The 26,293-nt window shown below is 43.9% G+C and overlaps 1 protein-coding gene across 1 annotated transcript in view; it reads right to left on the bottom strand.

Moving 5' to 3' along the window:
* Positions 1-25,926, bottom strand: part of LOC306849480 (NAD kinase-like) — a 74,483-nt gene extending 48,557 nt beyond the window's left edge. Inside the window, exons 1-3 of the mRNA XM_079384531.1 lie at positions 25,725-25,926; positions 24,564-24,742; positions 2,006-2,089 (exon numbers count right to left, since the gene is read on the bottom strand). Of these exons, the coding sequence (XP_079240657.1) occupies positions 2,006-2,089; positions 24,564-24,742 (263 nt within the window). The 5' untranslated portion in view covers positions 25,725-25,926. The remainder of the gene's footprint in view (positions 1-2,005; positions 2,090-24,563; positions 24,743-25,724) is intronic.
* Between the last annotated feature and the right edge of the window lie 367 nt (positions 25,927-26,293).

The raw sequence follows: 26,293 nt of genomic DNA, 5'->3' as shown, positions 1-26,293 counted from the left end.
TGAAGATCAACTATGCTATTTTTGTGTGATGTTACATATTTTATGTTTTTAATTTTTTCTGTTGTATACATAACTGTGACAACCAAAGGCAAGCGCTGAACCAATTGCACGCTCATGCTTATAACATTGTTTTATCTTAAATGAGGGATTAGGGAGACAGGATCTTTTACTCCTTCCTAGTCAAGGGTGGGGGGAGAGGTTTGGTCCTGATGCTCCGCCAAAGTGCTGTTGCATAAGTGCTGTCGCAGTGTCTTGCTTCATTAGGAATCAAATTCCTGTCGTTGTAGCGTAACAGTTTGAAGAGAAACACTCGCAGTTTGGAGTGATCAGTTGAAGCTCTGGAGTAAACTCGATGTGCACGTTCGATCTCGATATCTTTGCCCCAAAGTGATGGGATCCAAATCGGCAGTAACCATTTCAGGAAGCCAATCGGGTCATCCTTCTCGGCCCCTTCAGGTAGTCCCAGCAGGCTGAGATTACTGCGTCTGCTGCGGTCCTGTAGATCAGTTACTTGTCACTCGAGGGCATCCAGACACACAGTGTATTCGTTGATCACCTTTTTCTACTCTCTCTATTCCCCGATAAACAAGTCAAATTTAGAGCAGATATTCTGGATTGTAGTCATGTGAGAGGCGAATTTGTTGCGCATTGCTGCTAATTCAGTTTTCAAATTGTCCTCAAATTGCTTTATAGTGATCGCCATATTGTCCTCCACCATGTCGGATAACACACTAGTGCGCTTCTAATATTCAAATCCGTTAAAGGATTGTTAGGCTGCATTAATTAGGTCACCCAGAACCGGGAACACTTCCCAAAACACCCGATGTACTTGTTACATCGTTAGAAGAATGGCATCTACGCTAATATTAGTCTGTTTCTTTCTTATTTCGAGGTCACCGTAGCCACCCAGATCCAGACTGTATCCAGATCAGATGGTGGATCAGCACCAAGAGATGACCTCTACAGCCCTGAACGTCAGCAGAGACCAGGACACCTAGATGAGCCCCAGAGACAGATCCCCAGTGAAGACCATGCCTCCAAGACGGCCATCAGGACAAGACCACAGGAACCAGATGAGTCCTTTGCACAATCTGATTCTGCTTTAGCCTAGATTTAAACTGCTGATTTTGTCTGGCCAGAGGAGAATGACACTATTTCGACAAACTATTTCCCCGTCTAAATACTGCAAAGCTGATATAAAGCCACCCAGCTTTATATCAAGCTGATGTAAAGCTGCTTTGACACAATTTGCATTGTTAAAAGTGCTATACAAATAATATTGACTAATATTGACTCAATTATAATATATTAATAATTTTTTTACTTAATGTTAATTAACATTAATAATTATTGTTCATGTTAATTAATATAGTTAATGTTAACTAATTAAACTGTATTGTAAAGTGTTACCAAAGTTTGCCATCGCTGCTTGCAGCTTAATTTATTATTATTATTATTACTATGGCCATTTTTGATGTAAAGACTACAAGTGTGACAATTTTTTTTACGACCACTTACCCATAATGAATCATGCCCTAATTTTTTTTGTGTGTTCACATACCAAGTGCCATAAAATTTACTAAGTTTCATACCATTCCTATGAAGCTATAATTTTAAAAAAATCCAAATGTAAAAATCACCAGAGGGTTAACTATATAGTATATGATATGAGTATAAAAGGCATACAGGAGCATTTTGCCCCTAAATATTGAATCATACTCGATAACCTTGATAGCACATTTGTAAAACAACAAATAGAATATTAAATTATTAGTAAAAGATAGATAAGAGATAGATATTTAGGTTAAAAAAATCCCATGTAGTTTTTCAGTCTATTTTATTCATAATTATTTTTTACTAATAGAACAATATAGATATTAGTCAGCCCATGATTACACCACACCTTGCTAGAAAAAAAGTGCCTGAAAAGAAGGACCATAAACTCTAACTTGTTCAACTGTATTGTAAAATGGACTATACAGAAATAGTTAATAACATGACTCACATGACAGCTTTAGGATTCTTCAGCATGCAGGCTTTGGGCCCAAATGTGGTGACAGGGCTTGGTCCATGAAGTGACTGTGTCCTCCTTTAAAAGAACAGAAAAATGACCATTTAAAATTTTAAGTATGTATTGTAGTTGCAAGTACTGACAAAGTGCCCAAGCACTGTTGTGCCATTGGCATTTGTCTAGAAATCTAGAAATCAACAAATATAGAAAAATGATGCACAGTGAGCACATGCATTTAAATGAATAAATATGAAAGGGGAAAAGGACAGGGGAAAGGATGTGCCGTGTGGCCAAGTATGGTGTCCCATACTTGGAATTTGTGCTCTGAATTTCACCCACCCAAGTGCATACACACGGCAGTGAGTAGTGAACAAACCCACACACACACACTGTAGCCCCAACAGCACCACCCCCACATTGAAGGTCAAATTAATTTGATTTAATTTTATTTTCTATATAGCGCCAGGTCACAACAGAAGCCATTTGATGCTACCTTTCCTATAGAACAGGTCTATACCTTGTTCTTTTATTAAACAAACTAAATAGCCTTATGTGATTTTATCTTATTTACATGACGGCATGTCATTTCTGTCTCTACATGGTCGTGCGTTTACAGTTCTCCTCTGCTCTCTGTATAGCACACGGCGGAGTTCCGACCCATGCGCACACACACAGACACACACACACACACACACACACACACACACACACACACACACACACACACACACAGACACAGACACACACACTTAAACATTTAAACAGCCTACACATTTACACAGTAGCCTATAACAAACTTATTAATTTCTTAAATTTATTAATGGAAAAACAGTGATACAGCCTCGTATGATTATTGAAGTTTAAACTATGGGGCCTTTGAATGCATGAATCTGATGGGCTGACGAACGTTCTAAGGTGTGTAATTATTTTCAGGGAAACGCACAGCGAACATAGGGTAAACGTACCTATTAAGCACACTTCCATTTTTGAGATCAGATTATAAAAAGAAAAAATAATTTATTATCCTACTTGATGTCTTAACCAATTGATATGTTTGCTACTGTATACTGTACCTCCTGTAATTTCAAGTCAATCAGATCATTGCACACTGAGATATGGCTCTCCATGTGTTCACACTGTCTGGGGGCCATTTTGAAAGCTGTCTAAAAACTTTCACCAAAAGAGGAGCCCCTTAAATGTGCTGTGTTTTTTAGATGTTTAAGCCTTTATTTGGGGTAAGTTTCACTACTTATTGTAAAATTAAGAGATTCATTTTCAGACTTCTGCATATTATAACATGGAACTTGGATGCGGGAAATAATTACATTAGATCTAAAAGATAGTTTTAGCAACATAGCAGAGATGCTACAGAACAGTTAGCTGACTTTATAAGATTGTGTGCTATGCTAATATATTACTTCACAGGCATTACTGGCTTGTACCTTTACATCCATAATATTATAAATTGACAGTTTATTGATGGTCTGTGGTTTTACAGTGCTGTAATTTTGAAAGATGTCATTATTGTAAGGTGAGCTTAAAGGGTGCACTACTATGAAAATCACAAAGCTTCAGTGTGACATCAATAAGAAAAAGTATAATTTCATAGATATTGTTAATAATTGTTTAAAAATGAAAACGATTCTCGTCCATACTGGCGTTTCAGAAAAGATCTCCGTCCATTCTAAACGACCGAAAGTGCGCATTACATGACCATTCATGCACACTGTAGTATCATGCTACATAAGACAATGAATAAGATTTATATTCCGCTTTTACTCAAAACTCACTTTAAACCACCATCGAGTGTTTGTAATAACGTCGATTTGCCGTCTAATGTGTGTTTTGGCCATGTAATGTTGCTGAAATATGCTATGTCCTCTGAGTCAGAACAGCGATTGCGGAAGAGAGAAGGCATGTAATGTTATACATCCCGGCAGACAGTGCTGGAAGGTGCTTATGCTTATCAGTAAATTAGTAGAAAATTAATAGAAATTATGATTTTGTCTGAGCTATGCGTTTTAAAACGAACATGCACTAGTGTAAACGTAGCATAACAGATGTGTAAACTGAAAACTATTTGAGCTTTATTAAAATTATTTGCACTGATTTATTGTGTTGGATATATTTTGTTCCTTTGTGCAGTGGTTCAGGAGGCTTTGAGTCTGTATAAACATCAAGAAAATAAAATAAATCTTTGAACGATACCCAGCCCTAGGTGGCATACAGAACATGCCACACATTCGGTTACCACGGTATTCTTGTAAACAAAGCAGCTGCGCTACTCTCTGAATTGTGTAAATGTTTCAAACATTTATTTAATTAATACTTAAATACTTAATAAGCTATTTATTTTCAAACCTACATTTTTTTTTCTTTTAATCTAACCTAAAACATGGCCTATCTATGTTGGCTGATTCGTTATTATTGTTCAGTAACACTTAAGAGGTTCCATTAACATTAGTTAACTACATTAGTTAACATTAAATAACAATGACTGCATTTATTAATCTTAGTTCATGTTAATTTCAACTTTTAATAATACATTACAAAATCAAAAGTTGTGTCTGCTAATATTATTCAAGCTAACATTAACTAACAATAAATAGTTGTATTTTTATTAATCAACATTAACAAAGAATATTACCTACTGCACATAGCTATTGCACATTGTTAGTTAATGTTAACCTGCTTTAACTATAACTAATCGGACCTTATTGTAAAGTGTTACCTATTGTTCTTTTGTGCATTTGAACGTTAATCTTTTGCACTCTAATCTTGAAACACTTATTTACCTTATATATATATATATATATATACACACACACACACACACACACAGTGCCCTCCATAAGTATTTGAACAGTAAAGACAAAATTGCTCTGTTGGCTGTGGAGTCAAGACATTTGCAAATATGATTAAAAGATGAATATGAGACAAAACTATCGACCACAACATTCTTTTAAATAGACTAGAAATTATGTTGGCATTAGAGGAAGTGCACTGGCATGGTTCAAATCGTACTTATCTGACCGCCATCAATTTGTGGCAGTAAATGAAGAGGTATCATACCAATCACAAGTGCAGTATGGAGTACCTCAAGGCTCAGTACTTGACCCCTTACTTTTCACGCTTTAGATGTTACCCTTGGGAAATATCATTAGGAAACATGGTGTTAGCTTTCACTGTTATGCTGATGATACCCAGCTCTATATTTCTTCGTGACCTGATGAAACTTACCAATTTGCAAAACTAACAGAGTGTATAGTTGATATCAAAAACTGGATGACTAGCAATTTCTTACTACTAAATTCAGAAAAAACAGAGGTGTTAATTATTGGACCAAAAACTTTTGCATGTAATAACCTAGATCGCTGTCTAATACTTGATGGCTGCTCTGTAAATTCTTCGTCATCAGTTAGGAACCTAAGCGCACTTTTTGGCAGCAATCTTTCCTTCGAAAAACATATTTCTAGCATTTGTAAAACTGCATTTTTCCATCTTAAAAAAATATATAAATTACGACCTATGCTCTCAATGTCAAATGCAGAAACATTAATTCATGCGTTCATGGCCTCGAGGCTAGATTATTGTAATGCTTTATTGGGTGGTTGCTCTGCACGTTTAATAAACAAACTCCAGCTGGTTCAAAATGCAGCAGCTAGAGTTCTTACTAGAACCAGGAAGTATGACCACATTAGCCCGGTTCTCTCAACACTGCACTGGCTCCCTATTAAACATCGTATACATTTTAAGATCTTGCTAATTACTTATACAGCCCTGAATGATTTGGCACCTCAGTATTTGAGTGAGCTCTTATCGCATTATAGTCCTTCATGTCCGCTGCGATCTCAAAACTCTGGCCATTTGATAATACCTAGTATATCAAAATCAACTGCGGGCGGGAGATCGTTTTCCTATTTAGCGCCAAACTCTGGAACAATCTACCCATCACTGTTCGGGAAGCAGACACACTCTGTCAGTTTAAATCTAGATTAAAGACCCATCTCTTTAACCTGGCTTACACATAATACACTATCACATTTCTATAATTCAAATCCGTTAAAGGATTGTTAGGCTGCATTAATTAGGTCAACCGGAACCGGGAACACTTCCCAAAACACCTGATGTACTTGTTACATCGTTAGAAGAATGGCATCTACGCTAATATTAGTCTGTTTCTTTCTTATTCCGAGGTCACCGTAGCCACCCAGATCCAGACTGTATCCAGATCAGATGGTGGATCAGCACCTAGAGATGACCTCTACAGCCAGGACACCTAGATGAGCCCCAGAGACTGATCCCCAGAGAAGACCCTGTCTCCAAGACGGCCATTGGGACAAGACCACATGAACCAGACGAGTCCTTTACACAATCTGATTCTGCTTTAGCCTAGATTTAAACTGCTGATTTAGTCTGGCCAGAGGAGAATGACACTATTTTGACAAACTATTTTCCCGTCTAAATACTGTAAAGCTGATATAAAGCCACCCAGCTTTATATCAAGCCGATGTAAAGCTGCTTTGACACAATTTGCATTGTTAAAAGAGCTATACAAATAATATTGACTTGACTTGACAAAACTACAGAATGTCACATTTTATTATTAGCCGTTTCAACACATACATGTTTTACCAAATGAAAAGAACAGCACTTTTAGAGTTCATCCCACTCATTGATGTGAGCATAAGTATTGGGACAGTTGAACATAAGGCAGATATAAAAGATTAAAAGCTATTATTTAGTTGCAGATCCCTTGCACACAATCACAGCAGTGAGTCTGTGACCCATAGACATCACCAGACTCTTGCTCTCATCCTTTGAAATACTTTTCCCAGCCTTTAATGCAGCCAATTCCAATTGTTGCTTGTTTTGGGGAGTTTCTGCCTTTACTCTCCTCTTCAGCTGGTGAAATTCATGTTCATTTGGATTTAAATCTGGAGATCAATTTTTCCCTCAATTCCCTCAATTTTGTCTTTACTGTTCCAATACTTTTGGAGGGCACTGTATATGTATATGTATATTTATTATATATATATATATATATATATATATATATATATATATATATATATATATATATATATATATATATATATATATATATATATATATATATATTATTTATTATTATTATTATTTAGTCATTTAGCAGACACTTTTATCCAAAGCGACTTACAAATGAGGACAACAGAAGCAATCAATTGTAGTATTAAAACAACTAAAAAAGATCCAAAACTAAAAGCTAAAACTTTATAAATACTACCTATACACATTTTAATTAAAGAAATTAAATAAAAATGACAAATGTATACAACAAATACACATTTCAAAACTTAACATTTAAATGAAAAACAAAAAATAAAGCTAAAAACAATTCAAAATATTAAAGAACAAAAGGTATGAGTATAATAATGATTCTAACATAACACTACGCCAAACACCCAAAAAAACCAACAACTATATATATGTATATGTACAACCACACACACATACATACATACACATATATATACACATACATATATATATATATATATATATACATATATATATATATATATATATATATATATATATATATATATATGCCACAGCCATATCACCCTGCAGCCCAAGGTGTTTAATAAAGTTACTTAGTTTTTTAACTTAATAAATTATATAGGCTATTCTGATAAAACCATATACCATGACAAAAGCTTCAAAGACTATTGCGAAAATTTGATACCATCACATACCAAATGTACACACAATTTAATAGGACTATAAATAATTGCATAATTAGCTAATTAAATAGAGTCTGAAGAAAAATCATTTAAAAACCTTGTGTACTTTCTGTATTCTGATAAATTAAATAATTGTGCTTGTAATTGTCTCATTATATCCCCTAATTAAGCTAAAAGACATCATTTGAAATTGCGCCCCTACATTTTTTTAATGTGCTCCTAAATTTTTCAACTTTGGTAGCACATGTGCTCCTTGGGAAAAAGGTAAGCATCAAGCCCTGGAACACCATGATTCCTTTAAGTGTTTTTTTGTCTGTGTCTGTCTGCCCCCCTCCCCCTCCAAAAAGCTGTAAACCTAGGGGAAAAACTGGAAAGTGTAGAAATGTAAATGATATGATAACAGATCATAATGTAGATGTGCTATGTTTGACAGTAACCTGGCTAAAACCAGATAAATGAGTCTATCCCTCAAGACAACGTGTCAGGATCTACTCGTAATAATCATAATTTAGCCAGGACCGTCTCTTGGCTTTGGGCGGTGCAACTGGTGCAGGAACACAGGAGTTCCCCAACATATTCAACCGAGTAATTTATATCATCTTTTTGAAGAAGTCCTACCAAAGCCATATCATCTGCATACTTAAAAAAGGTTAAAATTAGAATTACAAATCATAAAATCATTAATATACAATGAAAATAATATAGGTGATATAACACTTCCTTGAGGGTCCCCGTTGTAACAATGCATTCATCTGACAGCTGACCATTATACCATACCCAATGAGTATAGAAAAACTAAAAGTCTTTAATCCACAGTACCAGATACCCGTTGACACCCATAGATATCTACCGTTCTAACAAAATATCAACCCTCATTGTGTTAAATGCTGATGTAAAGTATAGAAATAAGATTCTGGCATATGCATTTGAATTTTGTAAATGAGTTACAAAATTCATCATAGTTAACACAGCATCATCAGTGCCCCTATTTCGTTTATATGCCAATTGCAGAGGTAATACAAAGCATATATGCATGAATAACAGTACAAAATGTTTTTTGTTAGGAGTAGGTAAAATTAGTATTAGTGACTGCCAATCCATTTACAGTATGCCAGTGTGCATGAAATATGGCACTCATTGCTTTGAAATGTTTAATGCTTACAGCTTGATACATGTAACTTTTCTTAATCTTTTTCTGTTATTCAGATATTTTGAAAAGTAATTCTATTTGTTAAGTTAAATTATTTTCAAAATTAAAGTTGGTATTAAAGTATTAAAGTTGTTTTAAAACTAAAAGGCTAAACCATTCCATGCCTGACTTTAAAAGAGTTTAATTTCTATTGTCTATTACTTTTTGAAAGTAACTTACCCAACACTGGTAGAGACCATGTCAATCGGGACACAGTTCATGCATGGAGCTCTCTTCTAAGGACAGGTGTGTTAAATAAGAGACATGCAAAATATGCAGAGCAGTGGTACGTGAGGACAGGAATTGAGAACCACTGACCTAGAACACTGTCTAACACTTGATGGCCACTCTGTCAATTCTTTGTCATCAGTTAGGAATCTGGGTGTGCTATTTGCCTTTCCTTTCAAAGCCACATTTCTCACATTTGTAAAAGCACGTTTGTCCACCTTAAAATATATCTAAATAAAGAAATGTTAATTCGTGCATTCATGACCTCAAGACTAGATTGTTGCAATCCTAGGTGGTTGTTTTGCGCACACACTCCAGCTGGTCCAAAATGCAGCAGCTAGAGCTCTTACTAGAACCAGGAAGTATAGTCTATATTAGCCTGGTTCTGTCAACTCTGCACTGGCTCCCTATTAAATATCAAAAAGTATTATTTTAACCATGCTAATTATTTATAAAGCCCTGAATGGTTTAGCTATTCAATGCTTGAACAAGCTCATGTCACATTATTGTCCTTCACGTCCGCTGCGATCTCAAAGCTCTGGCCAATTGTTAATACCTAAGTTGGGTTGCACCAACAAGGATTAATTTAAGTAAAGTTTAGAGATAATCAAGGATTTGTTGACCTGGGTTTTATTTTAAATCGAGTTGTGTTGCACCACTTCATTTTAAACTTAGATTAACAAATCTGCGATTAAACTTTTCTCCACCATGATGGATTCGTCATGTAATTAAACAGCAACAATCATGTTAATATTCCTTATCTTCTGTCTCTGACATAAGTTGCTTTTGTCGATAAAGGAAATAAACTTGTAAAAGGTCCGTCGCGTCTTAAACTGCTACGTAGACAGACCGTTTATCAAACAGCTGATCAAGCAAGCAATGAAAACTTTGAGGCAGTGCGTACGGATTTCATCATCTTGGAAATATATTTATAGTATCAATTAGTGGAGTACAGGTGACATATCTTGAAAATCTGAATTTTCCAGGTTTTAAGTGCTATAATCAGGTCCCCAGTGCATCTACCAACCAAGGAAATGTGAAAAAGATTAACCCAGTAGCTTTGTTTTAGTAAGCTTTTTCTGCAAGCTTCTGAAAAAAACGAGCGCGTCTGATTTTGCTCCCTTGGTGACATGGCAAAGGGATCTCATTATAATATTACCGCCCCTTAATCTGTAAATTTCAGCCCACGGCGCCGTCATTTTGATTTCGCAAGTGACAACGGTGTACCAGTTCTAATGCCATGGTGAATGTTAGCAAAACATGCTAACATGCTAACTGTTCTGTCTTTGGCTGCACAGACGAGCACAGAACACTATTTATTCCCAGCCTCAGAGGAGACAACAGAGCAGTGGATTTATTGATTTATTTACTGTATGCTGCTGCCACACAGATCTAAAATAATAATGCGATTTATTTTCCAGCTGTTAACCTTCACAGACATAACTGACTGTTTTTCTAACTCGTGTGTTTTTAACGTAAACTTGTGTGTGAATGAGAACTTAGTTTACTCACATGTTGTGACAGCAACTGGCTGTCCGTGTGCTTTGGATGTGTGTGCTCAGAAAACCATATATCAGAAGTTTAAACTAATATGGTTTAAAACGCATGATTTCAGCGCGATAAACATGATAATCAGAACCAAAACAGATGTTTTTAGCGGGTACAAGATGAAATGGCGCAGCTCTATTCTGGAAAGGGGGTGGGAGCAGCAGCTCATTTGGATTTTAAGAAACAGGCATGAAAATGTGTTTCTGCTTCCACTCAAAATAGGCATTTTCAAAATGATATAATACATGATCTGTGGGGTATTTTGAGCTGACACTTCACAGACACATTCTGAGGACACCAGAGACTTATATTACATATTGTAAAAAGGGGCATAATATGTCTCCTTTAAAGGACTGTTAGGCTAATTAGGTCAAGTGGAACACTTCCCATAACACCCAATGTACTCACTACATCATCATAAGAATGGCATCTACGCTAATATTAGTCTGTTTCAGTTTTATTCCGAGGTCACCGTAGCCACCAGATCCAGTCCGTATCCAGCTCAGATGGTGGATGAAAGATTACCTTTACAGCCCTGAATGTCAGCAGAAACCATGTCAATTAGATGAGCCAAAGAGACAGATACCCTGTGAAGACCTTGTCAACTAGACGGCCATCGGGACAAAACCACAAGAACCAGATGAGTCCTCTGCACAATCTGACTTTGCTGCAGCCTGGAATTGAACTGCTGATTCGTCTGGCTAGAGGAGAACTGGCCCCCCGACTGAGTCTGGTTTGTCTTAAGGTTTTTTTTCTCCATTTCTGTCACCGATGGAGTTTTGGTTCCTTGTCACTTTTGCCTTTGGCTTACTTAGTTGGGGACACTTAATTTCAAGCAATATTGTCGGCTTGATTGCACAGATACTATTTAAACTGAACTGAGCTGAGCTGGATGATGACATCCCTGAATCAACGATGAAACTGAAAAATGGAATGAAAATTGATGAAACTGAATGACTTTAACTGAACAATGTATTGTTTGTTATTGTTCTCCTGGATTATCGACACACTGTTTTCCTGTTTAACACTGTAAAGGTGTTTTGACACAATCTGTATTGTATAAAGCACTATACTGTATAAATAATGGTGACTTGATTTCATGCATCTGAGTGATAGATAATCCGCAGTCTATCATTCAGTTTAATAGCATCAAGTTAAAGAGGGTAAATTTGATCATTTAGCTGTACTGTGCACATGCATTTCAGACACTTAAATTATGTTATTGCTCTGTTCATGCAATAAATGCACGTCCTTGAAAAAACAGGGTTTAACTTCAACTGTTCAGGTAATGTCAATGGTATAACCCATTTTAAGGGCAGCCAGAATTCCATTTTAAAATTAGTTCAAGCTATTAGAAATGTATACTCATACTTACAAGTAAAGATTTATATTATAGGCTCTTTCACACAGAGATTCCAGAAAATACACGGGTAATGTATTTCGGGAATCATCCCAGGATCGTTTGATTTTGGTTCATTCACACTGCCAGTGATTTTCCGGAATCTGTGCATGCGTTCACACACAACCCGTAAAGACACCTGAAATTTCATGTGATGTGTATAATGCACACGCACCATTTCACTAAACTGGCAAACGATTTCAGCTTCAGTGCGGATAGTGAGGAACTCCCTGATTGCTGCTTCCTTCCAGTTTACACATTTTTCGTCGTGTGAAGATTGATCTGCCTTCAAATCCCCCGGTAAAAGAGTCGCATGATAACGCGCGTCATCAGCCTTCACGCCATTGGTTCCCTATCTGTCGGTCACTACGAGTTATGTCGTGACGACATTAGGGGATTTACTTGGGAGCCCCGACTGCCTCTGATAAGAGAAAACGCCAATGAAATTTGGCTAGTGGATTTTGTATACCTGAGCCACTCCCCGTGCATACGGGTATAAAAGGGCGACAGGTGCATCCACTCATCAGATTTTTGCTTCGGAGCCGAGTGGATGAGAAGTCTTGAAACAGATCAGATCTCCACAAAGCCGTCTGCCTCGAAGTTTGTTCCTGGGTGGCGTTACGGTGCAGACAGCGGTGTCCCTGCAGCAGCGATTCCCCTGGGCACTTCACCTGAAAGAGCAAATTTCTAAAACACTGGGCGGTTTGCGTCTTTTTAAAGATGCCGTTCCGTCCGTGTTCTCTTGGTTGTGGTCGCTTCCTGTCCTCGGATGACGGTCACGAGCGCTGTCTTCAGTGTCTGGGCATCCAGCACGCTGAAGATGCATTTGTGGATGAGTCATGTGCCTGTTGTGGGCGTATGAACATGGCAACGCTGCGATCTCGCCTTTCCTTTCTGAAAGGATTGGCACCCTCTGCCGCCACCCGTCCTGGTCTCTCTGGCTCGAGCAGAGGACCGCCGGCTGGCGCTCTGGGAGATCTGAGGGTGACAGTAAGAGCTTCTCCAACGGGCACGTCCCCGCAGACCTCTTACTCCTCTCGCAGCGTTTGTTCCGTCCGGTTCCCGAGTGATTTCGCTGGTTCGCCCCACGGGGCCGCCAGCATTTCATTCGGTGCGCCGCCCGAGGATCAGATGTCGATCGCGGCATCGGGGGATGGGCTTTCGTCCTCTGAGGATGAACGATCGGCGGGGCTGCCCCCCCTCGCCACTGCCGATCCGGACCCAGAGCTGACAGCCATGCTTGCCCGGGAAGCCGTGAGTATCGGGCTGGAGGTCAACAGACCGCCCAGTCCCGAGCCTTCGCGGCTGGATGATTGGTTCATCGGCGCAAAACGCGACCAGCGGCCGCACTTTGCCCCGGTGCCTTTCTTCCCGGAGGTGCATGAGGAGCTGACGAAGTCGTGGACGGCCCCTTTCTCGGCCAGAAACCGCTCGTCTCCCTCCTCCGTCCTCACTACCCTCGATGGCGGCGCGGCCAGGGGGTACGTGGATGTTTCCCAGGTGGAGAGAGCGGTTGCGGTGCACCTGTGCCCGCAAAACGCCGCCACCTGGAGGAATCGTCCGCGTCTCCCCTCCAAAGCCTGTAAGCTGACGGCCGCACTTGCCGCCAAGGCTTACAGCGCTGCAGGCCAGGCCGCCTCTGCCCTGCATGCCATGGCCATCCTGCAAGTTCACCAGGCCAAGGCACTGAAACAAATGCACGAGGGTAGTCCCGACCCGGGGTTGATGCAGGAGCTGCGCACGGCGACTGACTTCGCTCTCCGGGCGACGAAAGTCACGGCGCGGTCCCTCGGGAAGGCGATGTCCACGTTAGTGGTCCAAGAGCGCCATCTCTGGCTCAATCTGGCCGAGATGAAGGACGTCGACAAAGTACGCTTTCTCGATGCCTCCATCTCCCAGACGGGGCTATTTGGCGACACTGTCGAGGGTTTTGCCCAGCAATTCTCGGCAGTACAAAAGCAGACGGAGGCAATTCAGCACATCCTCCCTAAACGGCGGGATGCTCCAGCTGCCACCGCTGGCCCAAGGGCCAGGCCCCAGTCTGCTGGTCGCCGTGGGCGCCCTCCTGCGTCCTCCAGAGCTGCTCCGCCCCGTGCTGATTCGTCACCTAGGCCGGTGCGTCGAGCCTCTCGCAGGAGTGCGGCGCCCCCTGCGCCTCAGCCGGCCGCCAAGTCCTCCAGGAAGACGACAAAGCGGCCCTGACGCGCACAACCCGGAGATGGAGGAATTTGCTCTTTCCCAGGAGACGACGAGGCTAGCGTCGCTCCTTCCCCCGGAGGAGGGCCGGGTGGAGAATCTTGTGTTTTCTTTTGTTTCTGTTCCGCCACTGGCTCAAGGGCCAGTGGTACCCACATTGTCAAAGAAAGAGCAATTTCCCTTTCCTCCGGGTTCCCAGGTCTGCGGGCTGACAGTGTGCGACGCACTGCCTCCTCACTCTCACCCGAGACCCATATTGCCAGTGGCCAAGAGAGTTCGGTCTGGGGACGCCCGTCTCGCTGGCTCATTCGCACAGTTCGACTCGGCTATGCGATTCAGTTCGCCAGGCGGCCGCCCAGGTTCAGCGGCATCCTCGAGACTTCGGTGGCAGTCCGAGATGCACCTGTCCTGCGCGAGGAGATTGCTGTCCTTCTGGCAAAGGGTGCAATCGAGCCGGTCCCTCCAGCCGAGATGAGGCAGGGGTTTTACAGCCCCTACTTCATCGTGCCCAAGAAAGGCGGTCCTGGACCAATCCTGGACCTGCGAGTCTTGAATCGGGCCCTACACAAGCTCCCGTTCAAGATGTTGATGCAGAAGCGCATCATCAAATGCATTCAGTCCGCGGATTGGTTTGCAGCGATCGACCTGAAGGACGCTTACTTTCATGTCTCGATTCTCCCTCGACACAGGCCGTTCCTACGGTTTGCATTCGAGGGCGGGCATGGCAGTACAGGGTCCTCACCTTCGGACTCTCCCTGTCTCCCCGTGCCTTCACGAAGGTGGCGGAGGGTGCCCTTGCCCCGTTACGGGAAGTGGGCATCAGGATCCTCAACTATCTCGACGATTGGCTCATCTTGGCCCGGTCGCGAGAACAGTTGTGTGGTCACAGGGACCTGGTGCTCCGGCACCTCAGCCAGTTGGGGCTTCGGGTCAACTAGGAAAAGAGCAAGCTCTCCCCTGTGCAGAGAATCTCTTTTCTCGGTGTGGAGTTAGACTCCGTGAGTATGACGGCACGTCTCTCGGACGAGCGTGCCCAATCAGTGCTGAACTGCCTGAGTTCCTTCAGAGGCAGGACAGTGGTTCCGCTGAAACAGTTTCAGCAGCTCCTGGGGCATATGGCATCCGTAGCCGCAGTCACGCCGCTCGGGTTGCTTCATATGAGACCACTTCAGCACTGGTTACACTCACGGGTCCCGAGATGGGCATGGCGCCGCGGGACACGTCGTGTGACCATCACGCAATCGTGTCGCCGCTCTTTCAGCCCCTGGTCGGACCTTGCCTTCCTACGGGCCGGGGTGCCCTTAGGAAAAGTGTCACAACAGATGCCTCCAGCATGGGCTGGGGCGCTACATGCAACGGGCAGGCAGCCTCGGGGCTCTGGACGGGGCCTCGACTGCTTTGGCACATCAACTGCCTAGAGCTGTTGGCAGTGCATCTGGCCTTAAAGCAGTTCCGGCCACTGCTCCTAGGCCAGCACGTGTTGGTCCGCACGGACAACACTGCGGCTGTTTCGTACATCAACCGGCAGGGAGGTCTACGATCACACCGCATGTCACAGCTCGCCCGCCATCTCCTCCTCTGGAGTCAGTCACAGCTCAAATCGCTGCGCGCCGTCCACATTCCGGGGGAGCTCAATCGTGCAGCCGACGTGCTCTCACGACAGCTCACGTTCCCCGGAGAATAGCGACTCCATCCCGAGACTGATTTGGAGTCGATTCGGGGAAGCCCAGGTAGACCTGTTTGCTTCCCGAGAGTCCTCCCACTGCCAGCTGTATTTCTCCCTGGCCGAGGCCCCCCTCGGCACGGATGCACTGGCACACAGCTGGCCTCGGGCCCTGCGCAAGTATGCGTTTCCCCCAGTGAGCCTGATCGCACAGACACCGTGCAAGGTCAGGGAGGACGAGGAGCAGGTCTTGTTGGTTGCGCCATATTGGCCCACCCGGACCTGGTTTCCGGAACTCACCCTCCTCGCGACAGCCACCCCCTGGCGCATCCCTCTGAGGAAGGACCTTCTTTCTCAGGGGCTCGGCACCATATGACACCCGCGTCCAGATCTGTGGAACCTCCATGTGTGGCTCCTGGATGGGACGCGGCAGACTTGAGTGGCCTGCCACAGGCTGAAGTGGAGTCTGTTCGCGGACTGGTGTTCTTCTCGTCGGGAGGACCCCCGAAGATGCACGATTGGAGTGGTGCTTTCTTTCCTGCAAGAGAGGTTGGAGAGCAGGCTGTCGCCCTCCACCTTGAAAGTGTACGTGGCTGCTATTGCGGCCCATCACGATGCAGTGGACGGCCGGTCCCTGGGGAAGCACGATCTCATCGTGAGGTTCCTGAGGGGTGCCAGAAGGTTAAATCCTCCTAGGCCACCCCTGATGCCCTCCTGGGATCTCTCTGTTGTCCTGGCTGGACTTCAGAGGGGTCCCTTTGAGCCGCTGGACTCAGTCGAGCTGAAATTCCTGTCGGCTAAGACAGTGCTCCTGACCGCGCTCACTTCCATCAAGAGCGTCGGGGACCTCCAAGTATTTTCGGTAAGCGAAGAGTGCCTTGTGTTTGGGCCGGCCTACTCTCACGTTGTCCTGAGACCCCGGCCTGGATACGTGCCTAAGGTTCCCACCACGCCCTTCCGCGATCAGGTGGTGAACCTGCAAGCACTGCCCTCGGAGGAGGCAGACCCAGCCTTGGCGTTGCTGTGTCCCGTGAGAGCGCTGCGCATATACGTGGACCGCGCCCGGAGCTTCAGAAGCTCTGAGCAGCTCTTTGTCTGCCACGGAGGTCAGCAGAAAGGGAAGGCTGTCTCCATGCAGAGGTTGGCCCACTGGATAGTGGATGCCATCGCCTTGGCGTACCAATCCCAAGGCGAGCCGTGCCCCCTCGGGGTGAGGGCTCACTCCACACGGAGTGTTGCCTCCTCCTATGCGTTGGCAGACATCTGTAGAGCTGCGGGCTGGGCGACACCGAACACCTTCGCGAGATTTTACAGTCTCCGCGTTGAGCCAGTCTCTTCCCGTGTGTTGGGTAACAGGTAAGTGGCGGGAAGAGTTGGCCGGTGTCACGCTTGCTGCGCCATTCCCCCTTACCCGGGGATATGAGCGCCTATTCTCTCCTCCAGTTAGTTCCCCGGACGGCGAACCCTGGCGGAGTTCCTCCAGCACCCCCGGCAGTCAGACTGGGCGGAGCAGCCTGACGCCAGGCCCAGTACCGGTGTTAGCTTGCCCGGGTCTCCGGTCAGCCCCTGTACTCGGCTAGGTGCCCGTGTGGCCTGATTCCCTTCGGGTGATCCCACACGTGTATCCATCCACAGTACGGTTTCCCTCACGGTAAACCCGTGTCTTCCCTTTGACAGAGCTCTGTCAGACTCTGCTGGCAGCCCTCCTCCCTTCTCCTAGGTAGGATCTGCCCCAGGGTCCAGGCGTATGTAGCACTGCCCCAGGCTTGGGCCAGTCCATACCAGTGCCTCCACACGTTACCTCCCTTCGGGCAGGGTGTGGCCTCCGTAGCACCCTTCTCCGGAAGGCTCGCTTCCCCGTCGTTACTGCCGGGCTGTAACAACAAACAGGAAAGACTTGAAGCAGTCTTTCATAGAAGGTCGAAATCCCTTCCGATTTCTGGGGAAAGGAACAGCGGCTTGGCTATCTCCAGCAGCAATGTACTCAGTGGTCCCTGCGGGCACCAAGGTTAGCGAATTTGCGCTGGGGTGATGGGAAGGTTGCGACCTTTGCATCGCATTTGTCTGTCACGCGCTAGCTTGTCAACATCTGCATGCCATAAGGTCGTGATGGGGTTCAGGTTGTGGCGCTTTCCATAGACCCCTAATGTCGTCACGACATAACTCATAGTGACCGACAGATAGGGAACGTCTCGGTTACGTACGTAACCCTCGTTCCCTGATGGAGGGAACGGAGACGTTATGTCCCCATGCCACAATTTTGAACCATCACTGGTTGCCAGGGACACGTTCTCGGCTCCTCAGCGGAAAACCTGATGAGTGGATGCACCTGTCGCCCTTTTATACCCGTATGCACGGGGAGTGGCTCAGGTATGCAAAATCCACTAGCCAAATTTCATTGGCGTTTTCTCTTATCAGAGGCAGTCGGGGCTCCCAAGTAAATCCCCTAATATCGTCACGACATAACGTCTCCGTTCCCTCCATCAGGGGTTACGTACGTAACCGAGACGTTCTGGCTTTTGTTCACACAGAGCTCGTTCCGGGACTGAACCCGGCAATGTTACTAGGTTCCCAACCCGGGATCGATCCCGGAATTAATACCGGGACGTGTTTGCGTTCACACAGAAGGCACTCCGGCAATTTTCCGGGATCAACGTGCAGTGTTAAAGGGGCTTATGAGATTTTATATTTTTTCTGTAACTTTTCTTGCTCTGAAAATAACAATTTCCCCCTATGTTACTCAAATATTCCTCAATCTAAATAATACAGTATTATCTGATATATTTCTCAAGGTCTAATATGCAAACAAAGAAAACAAAAACGTCTCGGGTTACGACTGTAACCCTTGTTGCCCGAGAAAGGGAACGAGACACTGCGTCGGTAACGACACTTTGGGGAACCCCCTCAGCGTAGCGCGTCTGAAGCATGAATGAAACTATTCCAATCCTGATTGGTGTTGCGTCATGACGTAACATCTGACGGCATACTCGGAAGATACAAAGGGATGCCGGTACACAACAGAGTCAGCTTTTCCAATGAAGCAAGCCGCTCCCAGGCATGGAGAGGTGTGGCAAAGAGACGCAGTGTCTCATTCCCTTTCTCTGGGAACAAGCAGAGTTCCCTCGAGGGAACTCACACTGCGTCGGTAACGACACTTTGGGGAACGTATACCCACTATGCCACCCCGAAACATGCCTGTCCTAGTGTGAAGCTGAACTAGGCACAACTTAGGACAATAGCACTCGTGCACCCGGCGTGGAGGGAAGGTCCAGGCTATAAAACCTGATGAAAGTATGCGGGGTGGACCGCATCGCAGATCTCCTGCAACGGGACTCCTGAAAGGAGGGCCCTAGAGGATGCCATGCCTCTAGTAGAGTGGGCCCTCAAGGCCACAGGTGAAGGCAAACCGCGCACCTGATAGGCCAAGGTAATAGACTGAACAATCCAATTGCTAATCGTCTGATCCCCCACTCTCTTGAGCGAAGTAATCGCTAGGAGGAAGACCATCTCAAAGGTCAGGTTCTTTGTCGTAGCCGACTCAATAGGTTTGAAGGGGGCAAGTGACAGCCCTTCCAGGACCACAGCCAGATTCCAAGTTGGGACTCTGGAACGAGTCGCAGGCCTCATCCTCCATGCACCACGGAGGAAACGCACGACCAGCTGGTGCCTCCCCAGAGGCCCAACATCTAAAGGCGCATGGAAAGCCGCAATGGCAGCCATGTACAACTTTAGTGTGGACGGGGTAAGACCAGCAGAGAAACGATCTTGGAGGAACTCCAGCACTGAAGCCACCGGGCAGTTAACTGGGTCTTACCCACGTTCTCTACACCACGTAGAAAACACATTCCACTTTAGGCCGTAAAATCTCCTTGTGGAGGGAGCCCTAGAACGGAGCATGGTCTCGATCACTCCAACCGACAAGCCAGCCTCTAGGTACTGCACCCCCTCAGTGGCCAGACCCACAGTTTCCACAGCTCTGGCCGAGGGTGAAAAATGTATAATTGATATCTCTCAGAGGGATCTGCCACGGCTGGCCTGCCAAGAGTGACATGATGACTGAGAAACATACCCGGGCCGGCCAGAACGGGGCTACCAGCAATAGACTGATCCCCTCTTTCCGGACCCTCTCCAGAACTCCCGGGAGCAGAGCGATCGGGGGAAAAGCGTACAGGCATAGCCTCGGCCACGTCTGTACCATGGCGTCCAACCCCAGCGGGGCTGGATGCCTGAGAGAAAACCACAGTGGACAGTGGGTCGTCTCTCAAGACGCGAATCCACTTCCACTGGGCCAAACCTCTCGCATATCGACTTCACCACCTCGGGGTGAAGTCTCCATTCCCCGGGCCTCAACCCCTGCCTCGACAGGACGTCTGCTCCCTGATTCTGGTCCCCGGGGACATACATCGCTCTGAGAGACGACAGTTTCCCCTTGGACCACAGGAGGATCTGGTGCGCCAATCTGCATACTGTCATACTGACATACTGTCTGCTCGTATTAGGACATGGTGACCGCTGAAATCTGGGAGAAAGCTCCTCAGAGCCTTGTAGACCGCTAGCATTTCCAGACAATTTATGTGCCATGAGGAATGCCAGGCCTGCCACAGACCTCTCGCAAAGCGGCCGTCCATGACCGTGCCCCAACCCGTAAGGGATGAGTCTGTTGAAACGACTTTTCGGCGACATGACACTCCCAATACTGGGCCTTGGGACAGAAACCAAGGTCTCTTCCATATAGACAGGGCACGAAGGCATCGGTGCATGACCTTGATCATACGGAGCGGATTCCCTTTCGAGGAAAACCCCTTGGTTTTCAACCACCACTGTAAGGGTCTCATGTACAGAAGGACAAAAGGTATTACATTGGACGCAGCTGCCATGAGCCCCAGCAGTCTTTGGAACTGCTTTACAGTGATAGCGTGGGCTAGCTTTATCCTGGAAACCTTCGCCAGGATGGACTCTATACGAGCAGGAGACAATCGTGCCCACATCGTTACCGAGTCCCATACCACCCCCAGGAACGTGGTTCTCTGGGAGGGCGACAACACACTCTTTTTCGTGTTGAGTCTCAACCCCAAGCTAGAGAGGTAGTTGGCCAAAGGCTCTTCCACCCGAGGCATCGTCCCATAAAAAATGGTAAACCCCGGCGTTGAGGCTGAGACCTGTGCTGCAGGAAGCGCTCATCCAATTTACTTTTCACTTGCATGTCCTGTTTTTCTTGTGGCCAGTTAATATTAAGTTTGGCCACAGCACGAGACCGCACATCAACGAGCTCCTCAAATGAGGGTGAATGCAGTGGCGAGCTCTCTGCAATTCCACCCGCCTCGGAATCAGACAGCTCAAACATTGGGCCCTCCTCCCGTGCGGAAGAAACGGGGAGTGAGAACATCGGAACTGTCAGACAAGGACTGAGAATGTGCCGCAGCAGTCTCGAGCCGTCCTGACAGATCCATCTGCGAGCCCCACGATCTAAGCCTCGGCGGACACGGGACCCGAACCACGGGGCGCGCGAGCCTGGCCAGCCTCATTAAACACAGCCAGGCGGGAGCGCAGCACTCTGATCGGCAGAGCTTCACAGTCCGCACAGGCAGCTCCCTCGAGAGCTGCCAGGGCGTGCTGCACTCCCAAACAATGAACACACAGCTGATGTGTGTCCCCACCCGTTAAAAACCTCTGGCAGGGATGCACACACCGCATGTCCACTCGCCATGACAATATACTGCTGGTGACAAACAAAACCAAATAAGACACACAATGACACAGAGCGCTTGCTGAAGAGCAAAAAGCTGACTCTGTTGTGTGCCGGTATTCCTTTGTATCTTCCGAGTATGCCGTCACATGTTACGTCATGACGCAACACCAATCAGGATTGGAATAGTTTCATTCATGCTTCAGACGCGCTACGCTGAGGGGGTTACCCAAAGTGCCGTTACCGCTGCAGTGGGAGTTCCCTCGAGGGGGAACAACAAAAAATATCTTCTGCTCATGCAAATAAATATGATAGCAGTAAAACGGCAGTACTTTATCTTATAGAAACTTGCAATGAAAGCTTATTTCAGCAGTAGTGGCCACACCACACATTGAGTTAGCAGATTTATAAATGGTTTGAGCAATTTGACTCAAGGCTATAGAGACAGAGCGACATGCGTCATAATATGAAAACCACGCCCACCGGCATCCAACGCTCTCCATTGACTTTGTATTGCGGGAAGCTGCATGTTTCTGACTTATAACAAAAAACAGAACAATGTCTAAAAGCTACTGTGTGACTAGGTGTACAGTAAACAAGCTAAAAAAAAAACTAGAACTACATTTTTATAAGCTGTCGACCCAAAAAACAAGCGTTTAAGGCCTAAATGCGCTCTGTCTCGCTTATTGTGAGCGAACTGTCATCATCTGCTCATGTGATAGTTGGTTGCTGTCCTGAGGAGGGATCAATCATGCGCTGCACAGAAAATGTGCTAAGAGTTATGGACAGAATGGAAAGGTCTAAAACTTTGTCAACTGAAACACACATTAACAGACAAGACTTGTTCAGACTATCTTGACAGAGAGTCTTGTTTTACCCAGGCCCAGCGTCAAGGGGGGGTTTGGGGGGCCTTAGCCCCCACTATGACGTTCTGAAAGCCTGCCCTGCAATAATCCATGCAAACGCGACTATTGCTACTGTACTGGGTTACACAAAAACTACCCAAACACTAAAATATGTTTAAATAAATGTTAAAATAATATAACCATTCTTTTTTTTAGAGTAGCCTACTATGTGAACACTATAAAATCACCTGGTGCAAGCTGGTAATCACTTAAGTTGGTCCACGTCCACCAATTGCGCGAATACTCCATTACCTCTTTCTCCTCTGATCATGTGATCAGTCACCCCACTTTGTTCCAGGACCTTGCAATTTACAAATTAAGCACTGCCTCCAAGAAGCCGAAATGCGTTGATTTTAACTAGGGATGTTAATTTTAACCGTTAACCGACCATATAGAATTTTGACCGATTATTACAATCAGTTAAACGGTTTAAAAATTCAGTAGGCCTAATTTATAAAAATATTTTAAAAGGTTTGCTGCATGGTTAAAATACGCTACGCGTATAAAAACAATTGGGTTTTTAAAGAGAAAAAAAACCCATAAGTCGTGTATGTTGCATTTTAGCCTATTATTTCAATCAGAAATAGGCCGATGCGAAATGTTTACAAACATTATAATAAACACTGTAAACATAGCTAGGCTATTTTAGTTCCCCTCACTCCACAACAAATCCTTTCAATTTAACAGTATTTAGAAAAGAACAAGAATTAAAAATATAAGAATCTAGCCTATAAACGACAAGCCAAAACAAATTAATTTAGGCTAAAACGATACTGAAACCAAAGTTGAATTTATCATTTGACAAAATGTATTTGAATGCCAAAATATTATTTATGTAGCTAATTCACTGGCGTTCCAATATCCAAGTAAAACAAAATGTTTTGCATAACATCACGGGTACAGTGATTTTACTACATATTTAAACTGAGTAGTGTTTTTTTTTCCCCATATGTTTGTCTGACTGTATTTTATTATGATAACGAACAGGCTGCATTATTGTCAAAGCTTAACTGTGCACGCGCATGTGGCGTCAGCGCACTCATTAGAATTTTTTCCTTTTAACAGTGGAAGCAACTACTCCTTTTAGTCACAAAGATAATCAGAATTGTAAAAGGTTTGCTTTTATTTGTGTACATTCACACCACAAACAAATCTTTGTGCTTTAGTAAAATAGGCCTAAAGAAAAATAGGATGCTGCAGTCTGCCGTTTCCTTTTGCGCAGCACAAACATGAGCCGAAACTACTAGGCTACATGTTGCACAGTTTTTTCTTTTGTCTTCTTAATTTATTATTTAAGTAAAGATATATTTCTCGTATAGGCCTATTTATTTGTTTTATATATAGGCCTATATAGCCTATATATTCTCCACTTGCTGCAGGTGCGTGATGTGATATGATGTCAGTACAGTATTTCTGCTCTAAAAGGAATACAGCTTGTGAATACAACTTGTGTTCTGTTGCTTTCTGCTTTTGCACATGTTAAATTAATCCCCGGAAAACAAATGTCATAGTAGGCTAGCCTATTTTTAACGGGTCACAGACACTTATCCTTTATAATTTAATTCAATTCTAATTTAAAATAATCTTGTCGGTTAACGGTTAATAACCGGTTAATGAGAGTTGGCTGTCGGTTAGGAAATATAACCAAAATGAACATTCCTAAGTTTAACCATTTGACGATCACCGGTGTATTTAGAACATTGATAAATTCAAACGTGCTTTCGTGCTTTGTCTGGCACTGAGCCAGAAATAGATGCGTTCAGTGCTTTTATATCATAATGATTCAGTGTTTTCAACCACATAAAATTTGGTTTCAGACATTTAAATTAATTACTAGCAAAAAGACTTTTGTTAAATATGCTAGTACACACTGATGTTTGTAAGTTTGTTAAATGTGGTGTGTAAGGAAAGCGGCAATAATAATCCACTCAATTAAAGTCTGAGGGCGAGAACACCCACCCAACCCCCCCGAGAATCATATAAGCCACCCAGGTCAAGTGTCCTGGTTTTACCTGAACTTGGCAGAGCTAGGTGCTGATGGCATAGACATACTCCTGGCTTTAGTTCTGTTCTGGAACACTTTTCCACGGAAAGGCTCCTCACTGCAATCACAGGCTGAGCTACAATAGTGAAAAGGCTCTGAGCTGGCATCTGACTTCAGCGCCCACTTAGACTCTACAGAATCCTCCATCTGGATGAAAAGATGGAACAACACAGCAAAATATGAGTGTGAGTTCACAGACTGGATACACACAGAAAGACAGACTTTTCTTCTCAGGCCTATCATGCAACATGCTGTGTTCAGGAAAAGAGTTGGGAAATTCACACATAACCGAGAGGAACAATGCTCTGTATATACTACAACTGTTGAAACTATCTATGTTCCTCATCATACCCTTAGCTTATTAAACGCTCTATAAGCAAGCTCTTAAGATATTAGACAAAAAGTCAAATAAAGTTTTTATTTATGAGCTGGTAATTCCCTTCAATTTCCCATAAATCGATTCTATTAACTGATTTAGTGTTGTTTTTGTGTGGATTTTTTTTTTAAAAGATTATTAAAGTCAAAAAATAAATATTAACAAAAATAAATAAAATATTGTACATTTTAATTTCATGCAGAAATCTCTAGACACAAAAAGTATTTTTTTTTCTTTGTGCAGGGGGTGGGATTTTAGTGTAGTGTATTATGTACTTTTTACTTTTACATTAATGTGAAAATGAGCCATCTTGGCTAAATGACATAAATGCAAATAAACCACTAGCAACATTTGTAAAAATGAAGTTAATGAAATTAAATGTCACTCCCCACCACATCTTAAACGTGAGAGTGACGCCCTATAACCGTATAAATGCACAATTTATGCCATTCTAGTAACTAGACAAAAAAAAAAAAAAAAACAATGAGAGAAGATCTGTAGAGTGAGGATTTATTATTATGAAAAGCATGAAAGTTTACACTGATTGTCATTTCTTGTTTTTAAGCGTGTGATCTGTCAGCATTTTTGTCGCGATCCGAGTAAAAAAATAAAGCATGCACCTGCGATGGCCACAATCCTGTACGCATCAATATGCGCGATAAACGCTTAGTTTTACAGAGTATGTTATAAAATAATGCATTTAAGTATAGATTGAGTGCATTAGCCGCTAATGTGGCAGCTGAGTAGCAGTACCTCACTTAGGCGAGATCCCGATCCTTTCAAACAAATATTTAGCCCACTGTATGTCTAGCACTACAGCAGTGATCCCCTTTGACCGTGACGGCAGAACATTAATACTTCCATTGCTGTATGTTCCGGGAGGGAGACAGGGCTAACCGGTCAAACAGTCTCTGTTCAGCTGTCATCTGGACACGAGCGAACACTTCCTGCAGACGACAGCAAACCTGCACCCATTGGATTATACAGAAAGGCGGGTCTTGCTCGGAGTAATGAATATTCATTATTTAACGCGTCTTTATTAGAAGTAGAATTAGGATTGTTACTGTCATTTCTAAATGATAAGATTGCTCAATGGAAACAAATATTGGGACAGTTCCTGCTGTTTTTGTTTCCACAGTTAACAGGGAATAAAATGGCGAAAAAAAATTCACCACTAGATGGTGTGCCAGAACATAGTCAAAGGATAATTTCAGATATTAATTGATGAAAAATGCAACCAGAATTGTCTGTGACAGACTGTTATACAGTGTATTTTGTAACTGGTAGTGAGCTGTGTGTAAAATCCTGCGACAGTCACATTT

This window comes from Barbus barbus, assembly GCF_936440315.1.
Source record: "Barbus barbus genome assembly, chromosome: 29".
Lineage (NCBI taxonomy): Eukaryota > Metazoa > Chordata > Actinopteri > Cypriniformes > Cyprinidae > Barbus > Barbus barbus.
Note: the sequence above shows the minus strand (reverse complement) of the source record. Positions and strands in the feature narration are given on the sequence as shown.